Here is a 19,396-nt window from a genome sequence, read left to right on the forward strand (position 1 = left end):
CACTTTGATGCTAGGTACTGATCAAGTAAATAAAGTACTAAATAAACATTCAATAAAAGTAAATACATAGATAATTAAGGAAAATTACAGGAGTTTAAACATAAAATAAAACAATGTAACATAAAGAATAAATTTATATTAATGAAAAAAAAAAGAATATATGCCCAGTATAAGATAGGTTATGCCATTAAAAATTTACATAAATGTAATAAAATGACGTTGGTTAACGAAAATGTATATAAAATGCTGCTTCTTTGTATTATGTCAAACCTGAAAAGAAATGGTTTATTCAAGATTATTAAATGTTTGATGATTAATTATTTGCTTAAAAATAGTAATTTGATCCAAATACTCATTAACACATTTGAGTGTGATATTGTAATGCTGATAAAATTTGAGTTCACAAAATCATTAAAATATTAGATTATGACTTGCACTTGATTTTTAAATAATGCTTATAGAAGATTATGACAAAAAATTAAGTTTATTCATAACACTGACCAAATTGTCATGTATTTAATAACATAGTACATTTACATTTTCAGTTCATGTATGAGATGTTAAATTACGCTATTTGGAGTTATCCACAGCAAACGAGTTAATATTAAATATTTTCATAGAACATTATTAAGTTAATAGTGTCAGAAGGTATAGTTAGTAATACAATATTTTATAAATAATTTATCTCATTTAATCTTATTTAAACAAAACTGATTAATATAATCTATAATATAAATGCCAAATACCACTCACTCACTCATCGCTACATCTCACAAAAATACAAAACAGGAATTTGAAATTTGGAATAGTGATTCCTCTTATGTTCTAGATATACAATAAAAAAGGATCTTCTATTCTTCTCTAGCATGAGGAGGTCAATGAAAATCGAAAATTGTTGTTTGTTTATAAATAATTATTATTATTAACCAGGTTATAAATAGAAATAGTAAACAGTTTTTAAGTTTAGACACCATTAAATATTAAATAACAAATTGAACAAAGTTTGAATTGTATTGAGTTGTTGTTTTTAACGAGCAACAGTGTGCACAGGGTCAACTCATATAACATATAAATGGAAAAAAATCATTTTTTTTTTAAGCATATTTATATTTACTTTTTTGACTAACTGGAACAGTTATTGAGCATTTTTGAGCAAGCTTTTAGTCATTCAAGTTATTTTTGGACTACTTTTTGCAGGAAATGTTGTAATTTTTCATAGTCTCTCTTTAACCAAGCAGCATTTAGTCGGATAGTTTCACAAGCTTGTTGGATTGTTCTTTCAGCACCTACACAACCATTCTGCTTGAAGAAATTCTCTACTTCTTCAGCTTTTTCAATCGTAGAAAAGTTTTCTGTTGTATTTTTCACTAAACGTGTTAACAAGAAACCACCCTGAAAAATATATTGCTCATTTTAAAGATAATAATAAAAAGAAAATAATTTTTATTAATCTTGTCTGAAATACCCAAGCTAAATAAAGCTATAATTAATTTTTTTTTTACCTGGTATTGATTAAATAATTTTGACCAGTTGTCTTGAATGAATTGCCAAGCTAAATCTCTTCCAACTTTAGATCCACCAACAGAAATTATAACAAACACGGTATCTTGTGAGCGAACTTCATCCTGCAAAACAACATAAAATTATATTACCATATTCTGGTAGTCATAATTTAATAACTTACAGACATTGCAAAATCAAGCACTTTTTTTAGTATATCTTTATTTTTAGATGCTCCCATTGCCCTGCATATCCTATCTTTTTCTTCGTGTAAATCAGTTCCTCTATAGAGCTAAAATAATAATTAACATTTAAAAGATACTTAATTATAACCTATGAGTGTAGACATATAGTTTATTTTATATTAAACCTGTAGTAATTGATTAAAAGTGGTTTCATCACCAGATGACAAACAAGCTTTATATATAGGACTTCTCAAATCAGCTACAATGGTTTCTTTACCACTTAAGTGATTTGCAAACTTTATCTTGGCTTCAGACATAACATCAGGGTCAGCACTAGATACCAAACGAGCCATTATTAAACCTCTCAACATTGTTTCGAGGTGACTTTCATTAGGTTGAGGAGTCCATCCCAATTTTGTTGATATTTTTTTTAAAAGAATTCTGTTGTACTGTTTAAATAATTGTTCTGTATCCCCTTCCACATTAGACAGTAATATAGCTAGTTTACCAAGCACATTACTCATTGATGACCAAACAGAATAATTATCTTCATCTGTCATAGCCAACATTAAATTTAGTACTTCATCTGTACTTGAGAGACCAGCTTGAACTAAAGCAAAGAGGTCATCGAGTAACCCAAGACGATCCAAAGGTGGTAATGTTCTTGACGATATAGATGGTACAAAATTTTTAAGTAATTCTGGTGTATAACGAGTCCTGTAATATCCAACAGTACTTGGGTTTACTTTAACCCATTCTCCTGGTGAAATTGCATCAGCAGGAATGATAATGTCTTTTTGAATTTCAGACATTATATCTTTATGACACACGATTCCCGGATTTCGAGATGTAGAAAATGTTAATGGAACCATCCATAAATTACCATCACCTAAAAATATATTTGTTTTCATTAAAAAGAAGAACAACAAAAATGTTTAGAACAATTACCATCAACTTGTCCATTGGCAGTGAACTTAGTTTGAGATACACTAACAACCCTTGATCCATCAGGATTTTGAGTTTCTTTTTCAACAGTTATTACAGGAAAACCTTTTTGTAATGTCCATGTAGACATGACATCTTTAACAGGTTTATTACTGGCTTCTTCTAAGGCTGCCCATAAATCTTCAGTAAATGTATTGCTGTATTGATGTTTATTCAAATACAGATTCATTCCTTTACGGAAATCCTAAAAACCAAAAACATTGAAATAAATATAAAAAACCTTAAAATTAATAATAATAACTTACTTGATCTCCAATAAAATTATGCAACATTCTGATAACTGAAGCACCCTTGTTGTATGAAATGTCATCAAATATCTCATCAATTTCAGATGGATGGCCTACAGGTATTTCAATGGGATGACTGCTATTTAAGGCATCCAACTCAAGTGCTCTAATATATGTGTCTGTGACAAATTGTGTCCATATATCATATTCTGGGAACAAATGTTCCACACACAGGAATTCCACAAACGAAGCATATCCTTCATTTAACCAAAGATGTGTCCACCACTCCATGGTAACTAAATTGCCAAACCATTGGTGAGCCAACTCATGCCCAACAACTAAAGCAATCCATTGTTTACGAACCGCTGAAGTATTGTCTGGATCAACTAAGAGACACGATTCCCTGTAGGTTACTAAACCCCAATTTTCCATAGCACCTATAAATATATGTTTATAATTAATTAATGGTTATCAATAGTTAATACTTATGATAAACAAAGTTACCAGATGAGAAATCAGCAATAGCAATTAAATCCATTTTTGGTAAAGGATATGCTACTTGGAAATAATCTTTGTAGTAAGGTAATGCACATTTGGCAACTTCCAAGGCAAATTTTCCCTGTTCGCTTTTTCCAATTGGTGTATAAACCCGCACTAGGACACCATCTGAATCTGTGTCCTCCACATAATCAAAATCTCCAACAACAACGGCAACCAAATAAGTAGACATAATTGGAGTTTTTTGAAATTTAAGCAAACGATCTCCATTTTCTTCAGTTGTATCAGAAACCACAGGCTATAAATAAAAAAGTTATGAGATAATAGAATATATACAAATTAAATGAAAATTAAATGAAAATTTAATGAAAATGTACCATGTTGGAAAGAGCCGTTTTGTTTTGAGGCACAGACAATAAAATGTTGAATTCAGCCTTAATGGCCGGCTCGTCCCAACAGGGAAAACATCTTCTTGCATCAGTTGCTTCAAATTGTGTTACAGCTGAGTATTTTTCTTCTCCACTTGGACTTCAAACAAAAATTACACAACATTAATTGAATATTCTTACCATATTAGACATGGCTCGATGAGATGTGCTACACACAGCAATAGATATATCAAATACAGCTTTCAGAGCCGGTTCGTCCCAACAAGGGAACATTCTACGTGCATGAGTTGTACACAACATGCTAACAGCCGAGTAGGATTGAACCTGATTGCCGCTTTCATTTATACTATGCAATTTTTTTGGAAAAGAAGAAAAAAATTGCAAAGCCATACTGACAAAGAATTAATTCATTTAGCTTACCTGACATATTTACTGCGGTAAAATCCTTTCATTTTATCATTAAGTTCACCAACAAATATAAATTTTAAAAATGCTTCGCCTATTTTTAGTTCTGTATCAAATCCCAAAGTGACTGTTTCGTCTTCTGCTGATAGTGTAACAGAAGGTTTGGAAATTAATCCATCACTATCTTTTAATTCAACTTCTTCAATTTTCAAATCCAATGCATGTAAAACTATTTCTTTGGTTGATTCCAGAATCTATAAAATTAAAAAAAACTATCAATAGAATTTACATAAAGCACCATGTCAATAGAAAATACTTAAAAAAACTTTTTAATATTTAATAGCACTCTGCAATGTGTATAAGTCCAGAGATATTATTATAGAAAACCCAAGCATACACAATCATATTATTTTTTTATTTTTATTAAAATGTTTGATGAACAGGTTGTTCTCTTTTTTCACTTCTTTTAATGTGATTGTGATCAATATTTTTAAATATATGTTTTGAAGATTGAATATTAAAATTGAAATATACATTCAACTTGAAATTTATCACATGTTTATAACTCATACGTCTAAACAAGATTATTTATATTAATGTAACATAATAAAAACAGGTTTAAAATATATCTATCATCTCCAGTGTCACTTCAAATAAATGATAATTTGAAATGAATGAGTAAGAAACGTATAGATGGTGGGTAATAATTTTAGTGTATGTTTAATTAATACATCTTAGAAAAAATATATAGAATAGATAGTTGTAGATTGCCTGCAATTCAAGGAAATTCTCTTCTCAACGGTAAATATATGAGGGGAAGAATAACTGATAACACTGGCATAATACTAGTAGTAATGCACATTACTTTATAAAATGAAATTTTGAAAAATTAATCAAATTGGTATAAGGTAATAACAATTTGAGGAAAGGCTAAATATTTCTCAATTAATGGAAGTAATAAGTTTCCCCAAAAAATTCCAAAATGTTTACCTATACGATTATGTGTATAATAAAATTGGGAGAGAATGCAAAATAGATTTGTTATTGAATCAATTATTAAGTAAATAAAAATAATTTCATATACATAGACTTTGTACACCATTAAGAGGGACGGCCCAACGGCGTGTGTTGTCGCGGTCTTACAAACGTACATAGCAAAAACTATTTGGCGCGGGATAGAACTACTCAGGCTGTAGTCCAAGTTAAGCAAGTGAAGCAATCAAATTGTTACACTATAATGAGGAGAACATTCACTGTGTAACATTGTTTTTATTTTTTCGATATCACAGATAAAAAAAAAATTCTTACTGTTTAAAAATTCATTATTTTAAACTTCAATAACTTTTGTTTTGTACATTGTAGGTACTTTTCCGAGTACCAAGTTCATATTATGAATTTAATACTTATTTTAAAGATTTCAAATAATATATCACATTTATCGTTAACGTTTAACTACTAAAAATTAAAATTAACACAACATAATACATCTAATTTTCAAAGAAAAATTAGTCAGTAATATGTAGTAATTACGGTCTATCACAACAAAAATAATTTATATTTTATTCTCTTAAAATTGAGATATTATATGAATGCTAAATACGAGAAGTCCCCCTAGGGTTTTTTTGAACTGTGCTAATAATAATTTTAATTTGTAGAAATGCATTTTCATGGTGAACGACACTGAGGGGGATGGGGTGGGAGGTTATGCTTTCCAGTGTGCGCCACTGGCTCAATTTAATATTATTACGCATGAATACTGTATGTCTGCAAACTATACAATTCGTGATATTAGAAGTATATATATTAGTATAAGTATAATATATTATATAAGTATATATTAGAAGTCATATAACATAGGTATAATAATTTTAATAGTCTTCTTTCCTAATATACACTATAGTATTAAACATTTATTCCTAAACAAACAATTTAGATGTATCCAATATCGTAGATATAACATATAAATATACTACAATATGACATTTAATATTAAAATATGAATTTTCCTTATCGAATATGAGAATCAACTTCGTAATTTAAAATTTTGACGAATTATGTATAGTTAGGTTAACATATAAATAATATTATCCAAGAATGCATTTTATTTGAAAATAACTGGCACAGGTGTACATTTTGGATAAATCTGTTTATAACTGTTCATATAGGGTACAGTTATTCGTGTATAAAAGAAGTGAAGTGCATATGCACGGGGAGCCTCATAGGTACAGTTATGTTATTGTGTACACACTATTGGACACCTGCATAATCAATGTATACAATATTTTTTTTTGGAATATTATATTTATTAATATTTCATACAATGTCTAAATTATAATACAGAGTACCTGAGAAATAAATGTATATCATAATAATACCAATAATACCATATCAATATATCATCTTTCTTTATAAACTAGTATCCTTGACCTTGATAGTCAAAGAAAGAAGTGTCTTAAAACACTAACTAGTATAATATTTTAAAAGAATTGATCACCATATACACATAAGACTATTACATAAATCATAAAATATAATTAGAAGTTATAAAATGTTGATTTTAAGCTTTCAGGTTTTCAGTACCAAAATATTTGAATGGATACTTTCTAATTGGATATTATGAGGTTTTGGTGTTTGTAAACCAATTAAGGATACAAAACTTAATAATTATTTTATAAGTTAGGGATAACTCAAAATTAATTCTATGAGAATATCTCTATAATTAACGACAAAATTATACTATGATTTTCCGACTTTTGTTTATGTACTATTCCATAAATTAATTTAACAAAATATTTTAACAAGACCCATAATATAATATTATTATTAAACTTGTATTATGTAATGAAAGCACATTATGGTGCGTAAGTTTATTATTGTAGATAATAAAATATGGCGTGATTATAGAGTAATGACTTATTTAGCACTCATTTTTGTAGATAAATATCGGTAATACCAATACCAATTACCAACTTTCAATTATTCAGTACAAATAGTACAAAGTGTTTATTTCTTTATAAATACAATGGTGAATAATACCGTGATTATAACACATTTATATGTTATAATATATTCAATATATTACGTTCATAAATTGGTTCAGCAATGTAGGAAATAATGTAATAACGTGGGCAAAAGTAATTTTCACTATAAACTAAACACATACAAAAACGACCTTATTCTTAATGATTAAATGACATATTTAATTTTGTAATAAAAATATTTGAGAACAAAAATAAACATAATAATAAGTCATGCAACTCGTATTACAATTTATTTTTCAATAGAAATTACTATTGTTGTTATTGTATGTATAAAAATAATAAAATGTAACATTAGGTTGGGCACATTACAATAACATTACATTTTAATAATTTTAAATTAGATTAAACAGACCGGGGAAGTCGCTGTAAAGAGTATACGTAAAATAGGTGTCGAGGGTACCTCGTCACTGAGTAGATAACTGGAATACGGATGTGTTAAATTTAAAGTCAATGATAAATCATTGCATATAAAAAACGGTTCTAAGCGGCGGCTCATTTTACTATGAATATTTATTACTATAATATTATGTTCTACTATCACATAAAAAAACAATAATATTATTAAATGTTATTAACTTATAGGTCAATAGCACCGTACCGTTAAAGTGTAGAGCGGTATACATAGTTTAAGCTGAATATTTTAAAATTTGCAACGTTTTAATTATTTCATGGATGGGCAATTTATAGTCATATAATTATTCGGTGAAAATATCAAGTCTTTCACAGTTATTCATTTTGAAATATTATAAAACCAAAATAGATTTTGTTGAAAACTTGTTCAGCTTAACAATTCTTGTTTTTGTAATTTTTTTCGTAGTACATATTTCCGGTATTTTCTGGAAAATTTGTACTCTTGAACAGTTGAACCTCTCTTCACAAATAGATCCAATTTCCACCAGAAACTTACTTAAAATTGTACGCAACGATTTAAATGTAGTTTCAATAATAATGTTAGCAGTAAAAATGGAAGAAAATAATTTTCTGGTGGGTTATATTCGCCGTAAATTAACGATTTTCTTATTTTGTTTTGACAATTAATCGTGGATACTTAAAATTGTCTCCAAAAGTTTACATCAACTTTTCTATGCATCGTATAAATTATATGTTGACCAAAAAATTTTTTTTTTAGTTATTTAAAAACATTCACTTTTTTAGTTTTTTGTCTATAAAAGTCTATACAAATTTTTCACGGGGTCAAAAATCTCGAAAATTTAATACAAGGTTCGTCGTAATTAGTTTAATAGCAGTTAAAAAATATTAGTGATACATAGGCACGATTATTTTTATAAGCATTTAAAAAATTTAATTTTTGTTAAATTGTATCAAAATCCCGAAATTTTATTTTATAGTTAAACAATTATAGAATGTTTAATTTTGATAGTTAAGGATTGAAATAGGATTTTTTAAGTAGTTTAAACTGTAATCAAAAAAATAATTTATCTATTTTAGATATTTTAAGTTTAAATTTGGGCGAAATTATATATTATTTAAATAAAGAATAACAATTTTAGTTATTTTGTTTTAATTTAAAAATATAATTTGAGGGTAAATTTTAAATTATATTTTATATAAGACAATAAAGTGCTTATGGTATTTGGATTACAATGCTTACAATTACTAAGGCGGAAAATAATTTTCAAACTAAAATGTATAAAGAATTTCCTAAGAAACTCGTGTGGACAAGGATGTTTATCTAGTACTACAATTTTAAACATAGAAAAAGGAACAAATCAAAACTTTAGCATTGAGAAAGTAGTTAATAATATTCCTAACACAAAAGCGAGAAAAAAATTTTTTAAATAGAAGAACCAAATAGGTATGCGAGTTATTATGTTAAAAAAATTGGGCCTACAATTTTGTTAAGTGGCAATACTCCCAGAGTTCAAAATCCGACAGTTCGCTCCTCCTCTCTAGCCAAAGAAAAAAGTGTGAGGCCTTTTGACATCCCACTAAGTATGAGCCCCTGTGTGGTCGCACTCCTTGCACACCCCTCATGCCTCCACTAATCATGGATATCTCATTAAACCAGAAACCGGTATCAATAAATTAAATAAAATCATACAAAAAAAATATGAATCATTGTATAACATCTCACAGAACAGAATCTAGAACAATTCATAACAAATACAATAGGTGAATTACAATAGTTTTGAATAGTGATTTTTGAGTGATTTCCCCGGTGATTTCAAATATCAAGTTTTTTAACTTAAACAATTTAAGATTTTTGTTTCTTAAGTAAATATTTAGTATGTGCCAATGACTTAAATATCTTTTACAATCTTTGAAAAAAATATAATAATATATTATTCTTTGCAATATAATATTGCTATACTTTGAAGAATAAAATACTGATCATACTATTAATATGTACAAGGTTATGATAGATGTACTTTAAGAATAAATTTACAATTAAAACATGAGTCATACACAATAACCCTTTGTTTTTTAGATACCTAAAATACACAAAGAAAATTATTTCTTTAAGATCATTGTTGTTCTATTTTTTTAACTATTAAATAATAAGAGATTTAAAGAATCATATAATTTAATTTGTCGTTTCTTTGTATAATATGAGAAAATAATTCCCAAATTAAAATTATTTACAATGTTAGAATTATTAAGTTTCATATAAGTTTGGAAAATTAGGTATTGGTTAATTTAAAAAAAATGTACCTAGATTATAGTTAGATATATGAGTGCTGTATTGGTTATTTTAATTCAAAGGATTTAAATATGTTACATTTGTATAATACTATTTGTTTTTTTTTCGACATACTGGCTACTAAAAATGGTTATAGTTATAAGTTACTAATTAAAAAACTATTAATAATTAAATTCTATGCAAAGTATAGATGAAATTAATAATAATTGGAAGCAGTTACCTAATACAAAAATGACCAAATGACTTATTAGGTAGTCTAATAAATAATGTGTTAATTACTGTATAGTACATTAGTTTTAATGTAATAAACCTATTATCCTACACAAAAATAAAAATAAAAAATGCACATATTATGTACTATTCTATAATACTCACATTTATGGAAACTGTTTCTTTGCCTTCAAATGTGAAATTTTGCAAATCCGGCTTCAAAAATAAATCGTATAACACTGGTTTAACAGATTTCGGGAGTCGTGCGAAAGGTTTCTTGTCCCCAGCCATTTTATAGTATTTTTTCGTGAACGAACTCGATACGAACAATCGAAAACACCTAGAAAATAATGTGGAAATAAATCGTCAACAACAAAAACTATAAATATTCCCGGCAACGATGTTACAGATTCGCGTGTATTATATACACTAACACGCTCGCACGCTTATAATACTGTTTTCAATTACATTAACACACTAACACGGTTCCAGGTATCCTCCTCTTCATACCCCAACTGAACATAACGGTAAACCGAGTTTGTAGTTTTTTAAGCCCCTATATATACGTATGGACGGAAACCGGTTTTTTGCACAAAAAGTAGGCCTCTAAAAAAAAAAATCCTCCGTGAATACCGCCTAATGTTGTTCGTGCAACGCAAATCAACCGAAAACGGCGTAATACAATAATAATGGTCTCGAAGACGCGTTTTGGAAGGTAAATCGAATCGAATTTCTGTTCACCCGGAGGGTCAATAACATTTAGGCAGACGTTTCGAGTTTTCTCGTAAATCATGAAGTGTGTACGCATCACACGACACAAAACGTCACGTCCAAACGCAATAATAATAATAATGATAATAATAATAATAATAATAATAATAATAATGTAATATTATATCATAAAAGTTCAAAGGAAATAAAAACGTGTAGAATTAGAAAAATTTACTCACTGTTGACGGTGCTTAAATCGATATTTTAAATTTGATTTTATACCGGACTCTTTGCTATTTTTATTTTTTTATTTGTTTCAATATCGGAATAATTTTTTCAGGATAATATTTTGAAGCGATAATTAGTTGGACGACGATAAAAATCGATCAATCATGCACGGACAACCACACGGACGGACAGACGAGAGTGAATGAATCAATGAACACGCCACTACGCCAGTATGCCACACGGTTAACAGTTAACACTCAAAAACAGATAAACGCCGAACAGTGACGAGGGAACACGTATGGTGTGGATAACTCGATAACTCGCCTACTCCGAGCTGCGGACAGTGGAAGTGGCACTGTGGAAGGGAAGAAATCGAGAAAAACGTAATACAAAACCACGGAATGAAAAAACGCGGCCCGATTCTCTCTCCTGGATCCCAGTGATCCCATATCGTAGCGTCCCATTGGTCGGCGGCGTCGAACAGTCGGGCCACAATCCGTTAGCCGCTCCGCATCGTACCGAGTTTAGTTTAGTTAATATCGTTTAGTTTCAGGCCCCGTGCAGACGTCCGTCGCCGATACTCGTACGCGATGTGGCGACACTCTCCCGGTCTTGTGATAAGAGCACGTGAAATAAAAAATAGTAATAAATAATAATCCCAGCGGCGGCTTGTGGCTACCTATCACTTATCAGTGTTGAGAAGTTACTGCCTAATTAGTAATTAGTAGGTAGTTACTAAAATATAGTTATTGCATAGTACTTATTAGCTAATAGTTACTAATTACTATCAAAGTATCATAATCGAGTCCAGGACAGAATAAATATTGATCGTAATTCACCCGAAATTCGTTAACTCGATCCCACCCAGTCCATTCTTAAGGCGCACAGTGAATAACAACAATTAATTAAATTAATTATATTTTGTTCTGGTCGACGATACGTTTTGCTTGTGCCGCATAGTTCATTGAATCACAATAATTGTTTCTATGTGTATTGCTCAATTTTTCGTCGGAGTACTTGAGTATTTTTTACCACTGTCATCGACGAGTTTTGTATTGATTTGTTTCGAACACCTTAAGCGGCTAACGAAAACGCAAACATGAACAGGCCGAGAAGTCAAGCTGATCACGAACTGAAAGCCAGAGCCCGTATATATGTGGCAAATATACCGGCGGCTGGTATGACTCGCAAGGAAGTAGTGTCTGTATTCCACAAATATGGTGAAATTGATAGTAAGTTGTCTGTCAATCACTATAATATGTACAGTATTTTTGTAAAGGTTATTTTTTTATATATTATATCTGATACCTATCCAGACATTTCATTATTAAAGAAATTATATTTCTTTTCAGATGTTTCACTACAGACCAGACATGTTTTTGTTCAGTTTGTGGAGGAGTCTTCTGCACTCAAAGCCTTGGCTCAAAATCCTCCAGATTATATTATGAGCAAGAAGCTTGGTATGTATGCTAATTTTATTTGGTTTTAAAATAAATTTGTGTGTATTGCAATTTGTTTAGCCAGTTGTATTAAAACTGTTTCCAATTTTTTTGTTCAGATGTGAAACCAGTGAGACCTTTCTTCTATAGAAATGGAGAATTAGTAAAAAATGAAAGAGCAGCAAATTTTGATGCCGAAAAAAGGTATATAATTTATAATTTATAGTTAGACCAAAATATTTTATAGTTTGTGGAAATGATTTGGTGTAATGTTCTCTTTTTACAACTTTTAAATACTTTCGTTAGTTGCACAGTGTATACAAAATTTGACATCTGACACTTTAAACTTTAAAGTAATGGTACTATATCTATGCAACTCAATTGTTTTCAAAAATTAGTTTTTTGGGTACTCCAAGGTTAGGTTAGTTGAGAAATTAATGAGAATGCCTACTTTAAGAAAATTTGACATAACCTGTATGACTCAGCACCTATTTTCACCACCAGAAATGAAAATACTTCACATACTACATAGTTCATAAGTACAAATCTTCATAGTTCTACAAATTTTCAGTGACCTTTTGAGATTTAAATTTTGTCTAGCATTAGAATAGATTATGTAATGCTTAACTGGAATTTAATCTACATGTAGATTTAAAAACAGTACATTCAATATTTCTATCAAATTGATTATCCTTAAAAAATTACAAAAGTAATTATCTTGAATATTATTTAAATCTTATCATCTTAAACTTATTAAATATTTTATCGTATAACATTATGATTTCAGAAATGAAAACCGAAATCAACCAAGAGATTTGTAAGTAAAACATTAATTTATTATTTTTGTTATTCACAATGTTTTATAGCACGCTTGACGAACTTTTTTTATTTTGGGCACAACCAAACTTGATTACTAAAGAATAAGAATCAAAAATGTATTTATATCTCAGAACTTAATCAGTGAGTAGTATAATTTTGTTTAGTCCACATATCTCATCTCCTCAATAATGAATTTTGGTATTAGAATTCATAATTAAAGAAAAAATGTATCGAGTATTAACTATAAAGTTCGAATACAACCTATACATGTAGGAACTACTTTATTGAGAGTTATAAACAATTAAATATAGGGAAGATATTTTAAAATGTATATTTTATTATATATATATATATATTGTCTCCTGTAAATATGTCAATGAACGCTTAAGTATTTTGCTTTAAAATTATGCATCAACTTAGCACAGTTTATAGTAAACACTTTGAGGTGATTGCAATTTTAGACTTATTGACGTTTCATAATATTAGTTTTACAATTTTAGTGATGATTTTAAACCAGCTAGACTCAATCCTAATGTGATGAATCCAAATGCTCCTAATGATTGTGAAATTGTTGTCACCAATAATTCTTTAACGTAAGTTTTAAAACATACACTTTTTATCATAGATGTAAGTAAAATAAATAATAGTAATTTAGTGATTTTGTCTATTTTTTTTTTATTTTATAGAGAATATGCAGAGTTCTTAGAAGTGAACTTAAAAAAAATGAATATAAAAGTTGATTTATTATTTCCTAATCCTGATATACCAATGAATCGTGTTCTTGGGACCTTAGCTCAAAGAGGGACGTTGTATGTTTTAGTTGTACGTGATGAAAATAAATTGTATAGAAGTGTTACTGTTGATATACTTCATGGTATACCTGAAGGTAATATATTATTATGCAATTTTTAGACTACACAAATAACATATATGTATGTATATAATATATATAAGTGTGTGTGTATGTATGTAGGACAATTCTTTTAATGCCAAACATTCATCATTCAAGTTAGTTTTAATCCTTAAAATAATGTTTAGTACAATTTAATGGTTTAAGAGTACTTTTAACACAAACCTTTTTTTTTATCATTTATTATAACAATTATTTCCAACATTTTTGTGACAATTCATAGTTTCATTCATTTTTCTGAAGCAGACTGAAACTAGTGGGTGTAAAGAGCTATTGTTTATTACTTGTAAATATTTCAACTGAAAAGGTTACGGGCATGCAAAAAAAAAAGAATTGGGAACTTCAGGAGGCTCCAACTTACAACTAAAGTTTTCTGCCGATAATTTTTTTTCGCCATTGATCAATTTTACTTAATATAGGTAGGTTCCATAAAATAATCCAAATAATAAAGTTGTCTGGTAAAGTAGTTTTGTTCCTAAAAAAATGTTAATAGTTAAAATATTTCATGTTTTTTCCTCGTAACTTAAAATGTATACTAATAACAAGAAATTTTTGTTAAAAAAAATATCATCTTAAAGATGCTTATTTTTGTGTTTTTGTAAGACAAATATATTTTTAAATGTATATTGATGTATTATTTTTATTTTTCCAGAACATAGAAACATGCCATATAAAGATGCATTGGCATTTATTGTTCATAGTTTTGATGCATATGTTAGAGGAGAAAAAATGACTCCTATACCTGGACTTTCGGGCATTCCTATATCTGAATGTGGCTTGCCTTTAGGTGATAAACATCCTGAAGGAATTAGTACATTGTTGAATTTATTACAGGATCAAAGAGATATAACAGTACTACAGTATGATATGGTAAATATTACTTTTCAAATAATAATGTAGTTCTTTAATTGCTTTATTTGTAAAAATTGAGTAATATTTTTTATACTACTTGTTTTATTCATTAATTACTTTTAATTAAATGTAATAATACATCAACTCACTAGCATTACTTGGGCAACAAAATAAACACAACAATATTTTGTTATTTTTATTAAAAATATATTATATTGGTTTTTCTATTTTTTTTTTTTAAAGATACTACAATATCTAAAAGAGAAAAAAGATGAACATATCAAAGAGGAAGTTGGAGTTTTGCCAACTTTTAAACCAAGTAAATATTTTTTTTTTCATCTTAAATAATCTTCAATATTAATAATGAAATTGTTGATGTGCATTTGTTTCTTTATTATTATTTTATTTGGCTGGACATTTTTGTAATATATGTGTGATGCTTAAATTTAGATTATAAATTAAGAAAATTATAATATGTTGTTATAATTGTAATTTTTCAATAACAAATAATTATACATTTTAGCTATAGCTGATATACCAATTCTCCCGGCAGCAACTGCTATTCAAAATCCGCAAGCTGCTCAATTACAAAATCGTATTTTGAACATTTTGAATACATCCCTTTCTTCTACTGCCCAATCTCAACAATCCATTGAATCTAATCAAACTGAAAAAGAGCCATCAAGTATTCTTCAAGAACCTAATGTACAAAAAGCATTAGAAAGTTTATTTCAGGGTGGATCGTTACTTAGAAAATAAAGATTAATGCACATGTAAAAAGAGCCCTTGTAAATAAATAATTTTTTATTTTATTGTCACATTTTAAAACTATTATCATATTTTATTTATAGCCCTTCTTGTATTAGTTTGCTTAATTATTTTCAAAATTAATATAACAAAACAAAATATAATTTTTTGTTCAATCTTGTAATATTTTATCTTATAACATAGATCTTATATTTCTATGGGTATAAATGTATAATTATATAAATATATGTATATCATTTGATCAATTACCGTTGGGATGTAAATGTTAATCCTTGCAAGTTCTTATTTAGTTAAACAAGAGAATAATATATTTATACAATATGTATTATGTACAAATACTTATAATTAATAACCTAAAAGCAAGCTATGCTGTTATAAATTATAATCCTCTGATAAAAATAAGTCTGATCAAATAAGTTTGGAGATATATATAAATTATTATTTAGCATGGGATCTTGGCATGTTCGTTTATTTGAAGTTAAAACATAATAGAATCAAAAAATTAAGAGAAAATTCAAATAGAGACATGTGCACCTCAAAAAAATAAAAGACTTAGCTATATTTTTTCTCTCATAAAATATATTTTGAAGGAAAAATGTTGCACCGTATACTTAGTCTATACCAGGGATCACCAATTAATATTTTCCGCGGGCCACATTAAGAATTCGGAAAATTCTCGCGGGCCATAAAAATTCTAAGTTCATAATAATTATTATAATAAGCCGGTTGGTCAAAAATACTTTATTTCTAAAAAAAAAATATGTACACTTATTAATTATTAATTATTATGTAACTAAAACTAATGAAAATATAATTAAATTAAATAAATATATGAAACAATTATAAATTAATATTTTTAATGAGAAAAATGCCAGATCTTGATTTCAACTAGCTGCTTTAAGTCGGGGTTATGGTTTGTGGTAGCTATCTTCATCATCATTTCAAGGTGTTCGTAGGTGAGTCGGGATCGGAATTTGTTTTTGATATAATTCATTTTTGAAAAAGCAGACTCACAGACGTATGTGGAGCCAAACATTGTACACATTTTCACTGTCAATAATTTCAACGTCGGGTATTTCTTTTCAGATACATATTTCAACCAAAATTCATCATAATATGTAGAATCAATTTCAGTTTTTGAATACTTTTCATTATACAAATTTTTTAGGACATCATCTGATTGAAATTCGTATTAAATTATTGGATTTTCCTCTCAGTCTGCGGGCCGGTTAAAATGCATTCGCGGGCCGCCATTTGGTGACCCCTAGTCTATATTGTATATTGAGGAATATAATATAAGTACATACTTCGCTATTATGTTCCCATGTAAACATAATATTACGATATAATCTTTAGCTTATTTAATGTTGTAACTTGTAGGCATATAACAGGTCACAAATAAGTAGTAACTAGTATTTGATATTGTCAAAATTTGAACTTAAAATCCGTATAAAAAAAAATTGTGCCTATGTATTTTAATATTTTTTAACTTTTATTTTAACAATATATCAAGAGTATTGTACTAAATTTTCATGCTTTTTGACCCAACATATAATATGTTACATTTATAGGGGGAAAAAAGAAAATTGAAAATGCCCGTCAACAGCTTAAAACGAGTTCAAATTTTTGAAATATTTTATCAAGTATATGAATTGATGAAATATGGTGTAAATTTCAATTCAAGTTTCTACAGTAATTCATTTTTGAAATACAACAAAATAAGAAAAACACTACATGAGAAATCTAGTGAATGTTGTAAAATTTTTTACTCAAACTCTCATAAAAATTTAATTAGACTTTCCGGTAGAAATTATTTTTTGATTAAGGTAGACAAACTTATAACTAATCTTGTATTCAATATTGTTAAATCTTAGATACAAAAATAAAATTTTTTATGAATATCCAACACAAAATAATTTGATAATTTTCTTTATTTCTACAAATTTTGACAACATTTTAAGTTTAAACGTTCATAAAAAGTTATTGTGGATTTACGCTCAACTTTTTTTTAATTTCCACTTACAACTTACGAAAAACTTTGTATTACATTTAGGTACAAGTTTTTTGACAGCGAAAATTTTTTTATGGACATTAGTTTAAAAAAACAAATAGTCATCGAAAATTTAATTTGCCTATAAATAGTTCAATACAAGTCAATATATTTTGAACATTTTATTATGGCGAATAGAAAATGTTAACAAAAATATTCATCGAAAATCTCATGTATTTTAAGGCAATTTTCTTAAAGTTACACTAAAAACCAAAATCAATTTTTTCGAAAATTGGTTTTGAGTTAAAATTTTCGTTTTTCCTTAATTTTATGTTTGCTTTTCCTTCGCTTTTGAAAACTATTGGAAGTTTTAAATTTTGACCTCCCAAATGCACCAACTAGATTCACTTTCTTACCAGAAAAGTTGCTGTTGAAGAAAATCTAACTTCCTTTTTTCTTTATCAAGTAAACAGTTAAATTGTGTTGTTCAGAAGTTTTTGTGAGTATTTTTTATAAAAATTCAATATTTCAATGTTTATGTTACTACCAAGTAGGTATCAGTATTATCTAGGTATTACCTATTTACCTACCCTACCTATATATTCTATGTTTAAATCTATAATAAATAGTATTAAAAAATAAAATAGGATCTTCCTATAATATTTTTTTTAAAAATAACAATACACTTTAAAAGAAATCGACTATATCTATTCGTCTAAATCTTTGAGTTTCAAGCTGTTGTGGAGGTGGATCAAGTCGTCTTGAAGGCTGAATTAGCACTTAAGCATTAATTTAAAATTATAATATAGGCTTATATTATTATAACGTACTGGACAGAAATTTAGTTTATTTAGTTTGGGCTGTCACTCTGTCACTTTATCATGTTATGTATCGAAAGATATATTTATTATTTATTGTTTCGTATCTCTAGAACAAGACCACCATAACACAAAATTTATTCATTTTGAATCATAACTACTTTCGAAATTTCTAATAGTAAAAAAATCAGCTCTATAGAATGGAAGAACGCCATATTCGATATAATTTTTCATCTTGTCGCCAGAATATCAAAAGATGTATTCGTAAGTATTGAATTTTTTCAATTTTTAGATAATTTTTAAAGCAACAGAAGAGCCATGCTTACTTAATATGGCAGTACCGCCAGTACCTATCCATATTTGACTATATTTTTTCAATTATTTATCCAATTGATCATCGTAGTCAAAATTCAATACCTTATTTCGATTTGTAGCGTTCTTGCACTAAATAAAAACTCAATTTCGTGTCATATATTTATGTGTTGAGTGGAAAACAGCAATATTTAATGTGAGTTGGTTTTGAATTTCATAATTATTGATATTGCAGCCTTATTGTGTAAAACGTCAATCTTGTATTATAAAATAGAACTTTTTTAATTCCAAGTCTCAAAATATGTCAGTCTTGCATTCACATAAAAATAATAAAATGCCATAAATCTAACTTTTAGGGCTTAAGATACTATTGGCTTAAGAGAGTATTCGTATTTCATAATATTATTTATGAAGTCATAATGCAACA

At 28.0% G+C, this 19,396-nt stretch overlaps 2 protein-coding genes across 6 annotated transcripts; one reads left to right on the forward strand and one right to left on the reverse strand.

The window, feature by feature from the left end:
- Positions 1–116: 116 nt before the first annotated feature.
- Positions 117–11,341, reverse strand: LOC111027432 (puromycin-sensitive aminopeptidase). Of its 5 annotated transcripts, none has more exons than XM_022305806.1 (12): positions 11,073–11,341; positions 10,288–10,462; positions 4,225–4,463; positions 3,985–4,150; positions 3,422–3,713; positions 2,936–3,354; positions 2,634–2,874; positions 1,871–2,574; positions 1,685–1,792; positions 1,503–1,625; positions 1,115–1,392; positions 117–270 (listed from the first exon to the last, which is right to left on the reverse strand). In XM_022305806.1, the coding sequence occupies exons 2-11, from the start codon at positions 10,411–10,413 to the stop codon at positions 1,174–1,176; spliced, it is 2,637 nt and encodes an 878-aa protein (XP_022161498.1). In that variant the 5' UTR covers positions 10,414–10,462; positions 11,073–11,341; the 3' UTR covers positions 117–270; positions 1,115–1,173. The 5 variants fall into 5 exon arrangements, with proteins under 5 accessions (XP_022161498.1, XP_022161496.1, XP_022161495.1 ...); XM_022305804.1 differs by lacking the exons at positions 3,985–4,150; positions 11,073–11,341 and adding exons at positions 3,793–3,943; positions 10,605–10,728; XM_022305803.1 differs by lacking the exon at positions 11,073–11,341 and adding an exon at positions 10,605–10,728 and having other exon boundaries at positions 1,128–1,392.
- A 248-nt stretch (positions 11,342–11,589) lies between these two features.
- Positions 11,590–15,893, forward strand: LOC111027433 (nuclear receptor coactivator 5). Its single transcript, XM_022305808.1, has 9 exons — positions 11,590–12,293; positions 12,414–12,521; positions 12,620–12,704; positions 13,288–13,317; positions 13,820–13,912; positions 14,006–14,205; positions 14,882–15,099; positions 15,325–15,400; positions 15,605–15,893. Exons 1-9 carry the CDS (start codon positions 12,161–12,163, stop codon positions 15,838–15,840), a joined length of 1,179 nt encoding a protein of 392 aa, XP_022161500.1. The 5' UTR covers positions 11,590–12,160; the 3' UTR covers positions 15,841–15,893.
- The last annotated feature ends 3,503 nt before the right edge of the window (positions 15,894–19,396 follow it).

This window comes from Myzus persicae, unplaced genomic scaffold (assembly GCF_001856785.1).
Source record: "Myzus persicae strain clone G006 unplaced genomic scaffold, MPER_G0061.0, whole genome shotgun sequence".
Lineage (NCBI taxonomy): Eukaryota > Metazoa > Arthropoda > Insecta > Hemiptera > Aphididae > Myzus > Myzus persicae.

Coding starts and splice junctions, on each gene's coding strand:
- LOC111027432 (XM_022305803.1), bottom strand. CDS start 10,645: ATGTTCAGTTGGGGTATGAAGAGGAGGATACCTGGAACCGT. Junction 3,714..3,984: donor ATCGAGCCATGTCTAATATG/GTAAGAATATTC, acceptor TTTTATTTATAG/CCTGTGGTTTCTGATACAAC. Junction 2,575..2,633: donor TGCCAATGGACAAGTTGATG/GTAATTGTTCTA, acceptor ATATATTTTTAG/GTGATGGTAATTTATGGATG.
- LOC111027433 (XM_022305808.1), top strand. CDS start 12,161: ATGAACAGGCCGAGAAGTCAAGCTGATCACGAACTGAAAGCCAGAGCC. Junction 12,294..12,413: donor CAAATATGGTGAAATTGATA/GTAAGTTGTCTG, acceptor ATTTCTTTTCAG/ATGTTTCACTACAGACCAGA. Junction 12,705..13,287: donor AATTTTGATGCCGAAAAAAG/GTATATAATTTA, acceptor TTATGATTTCAG/AAATGAAAACCGAAATCAAC.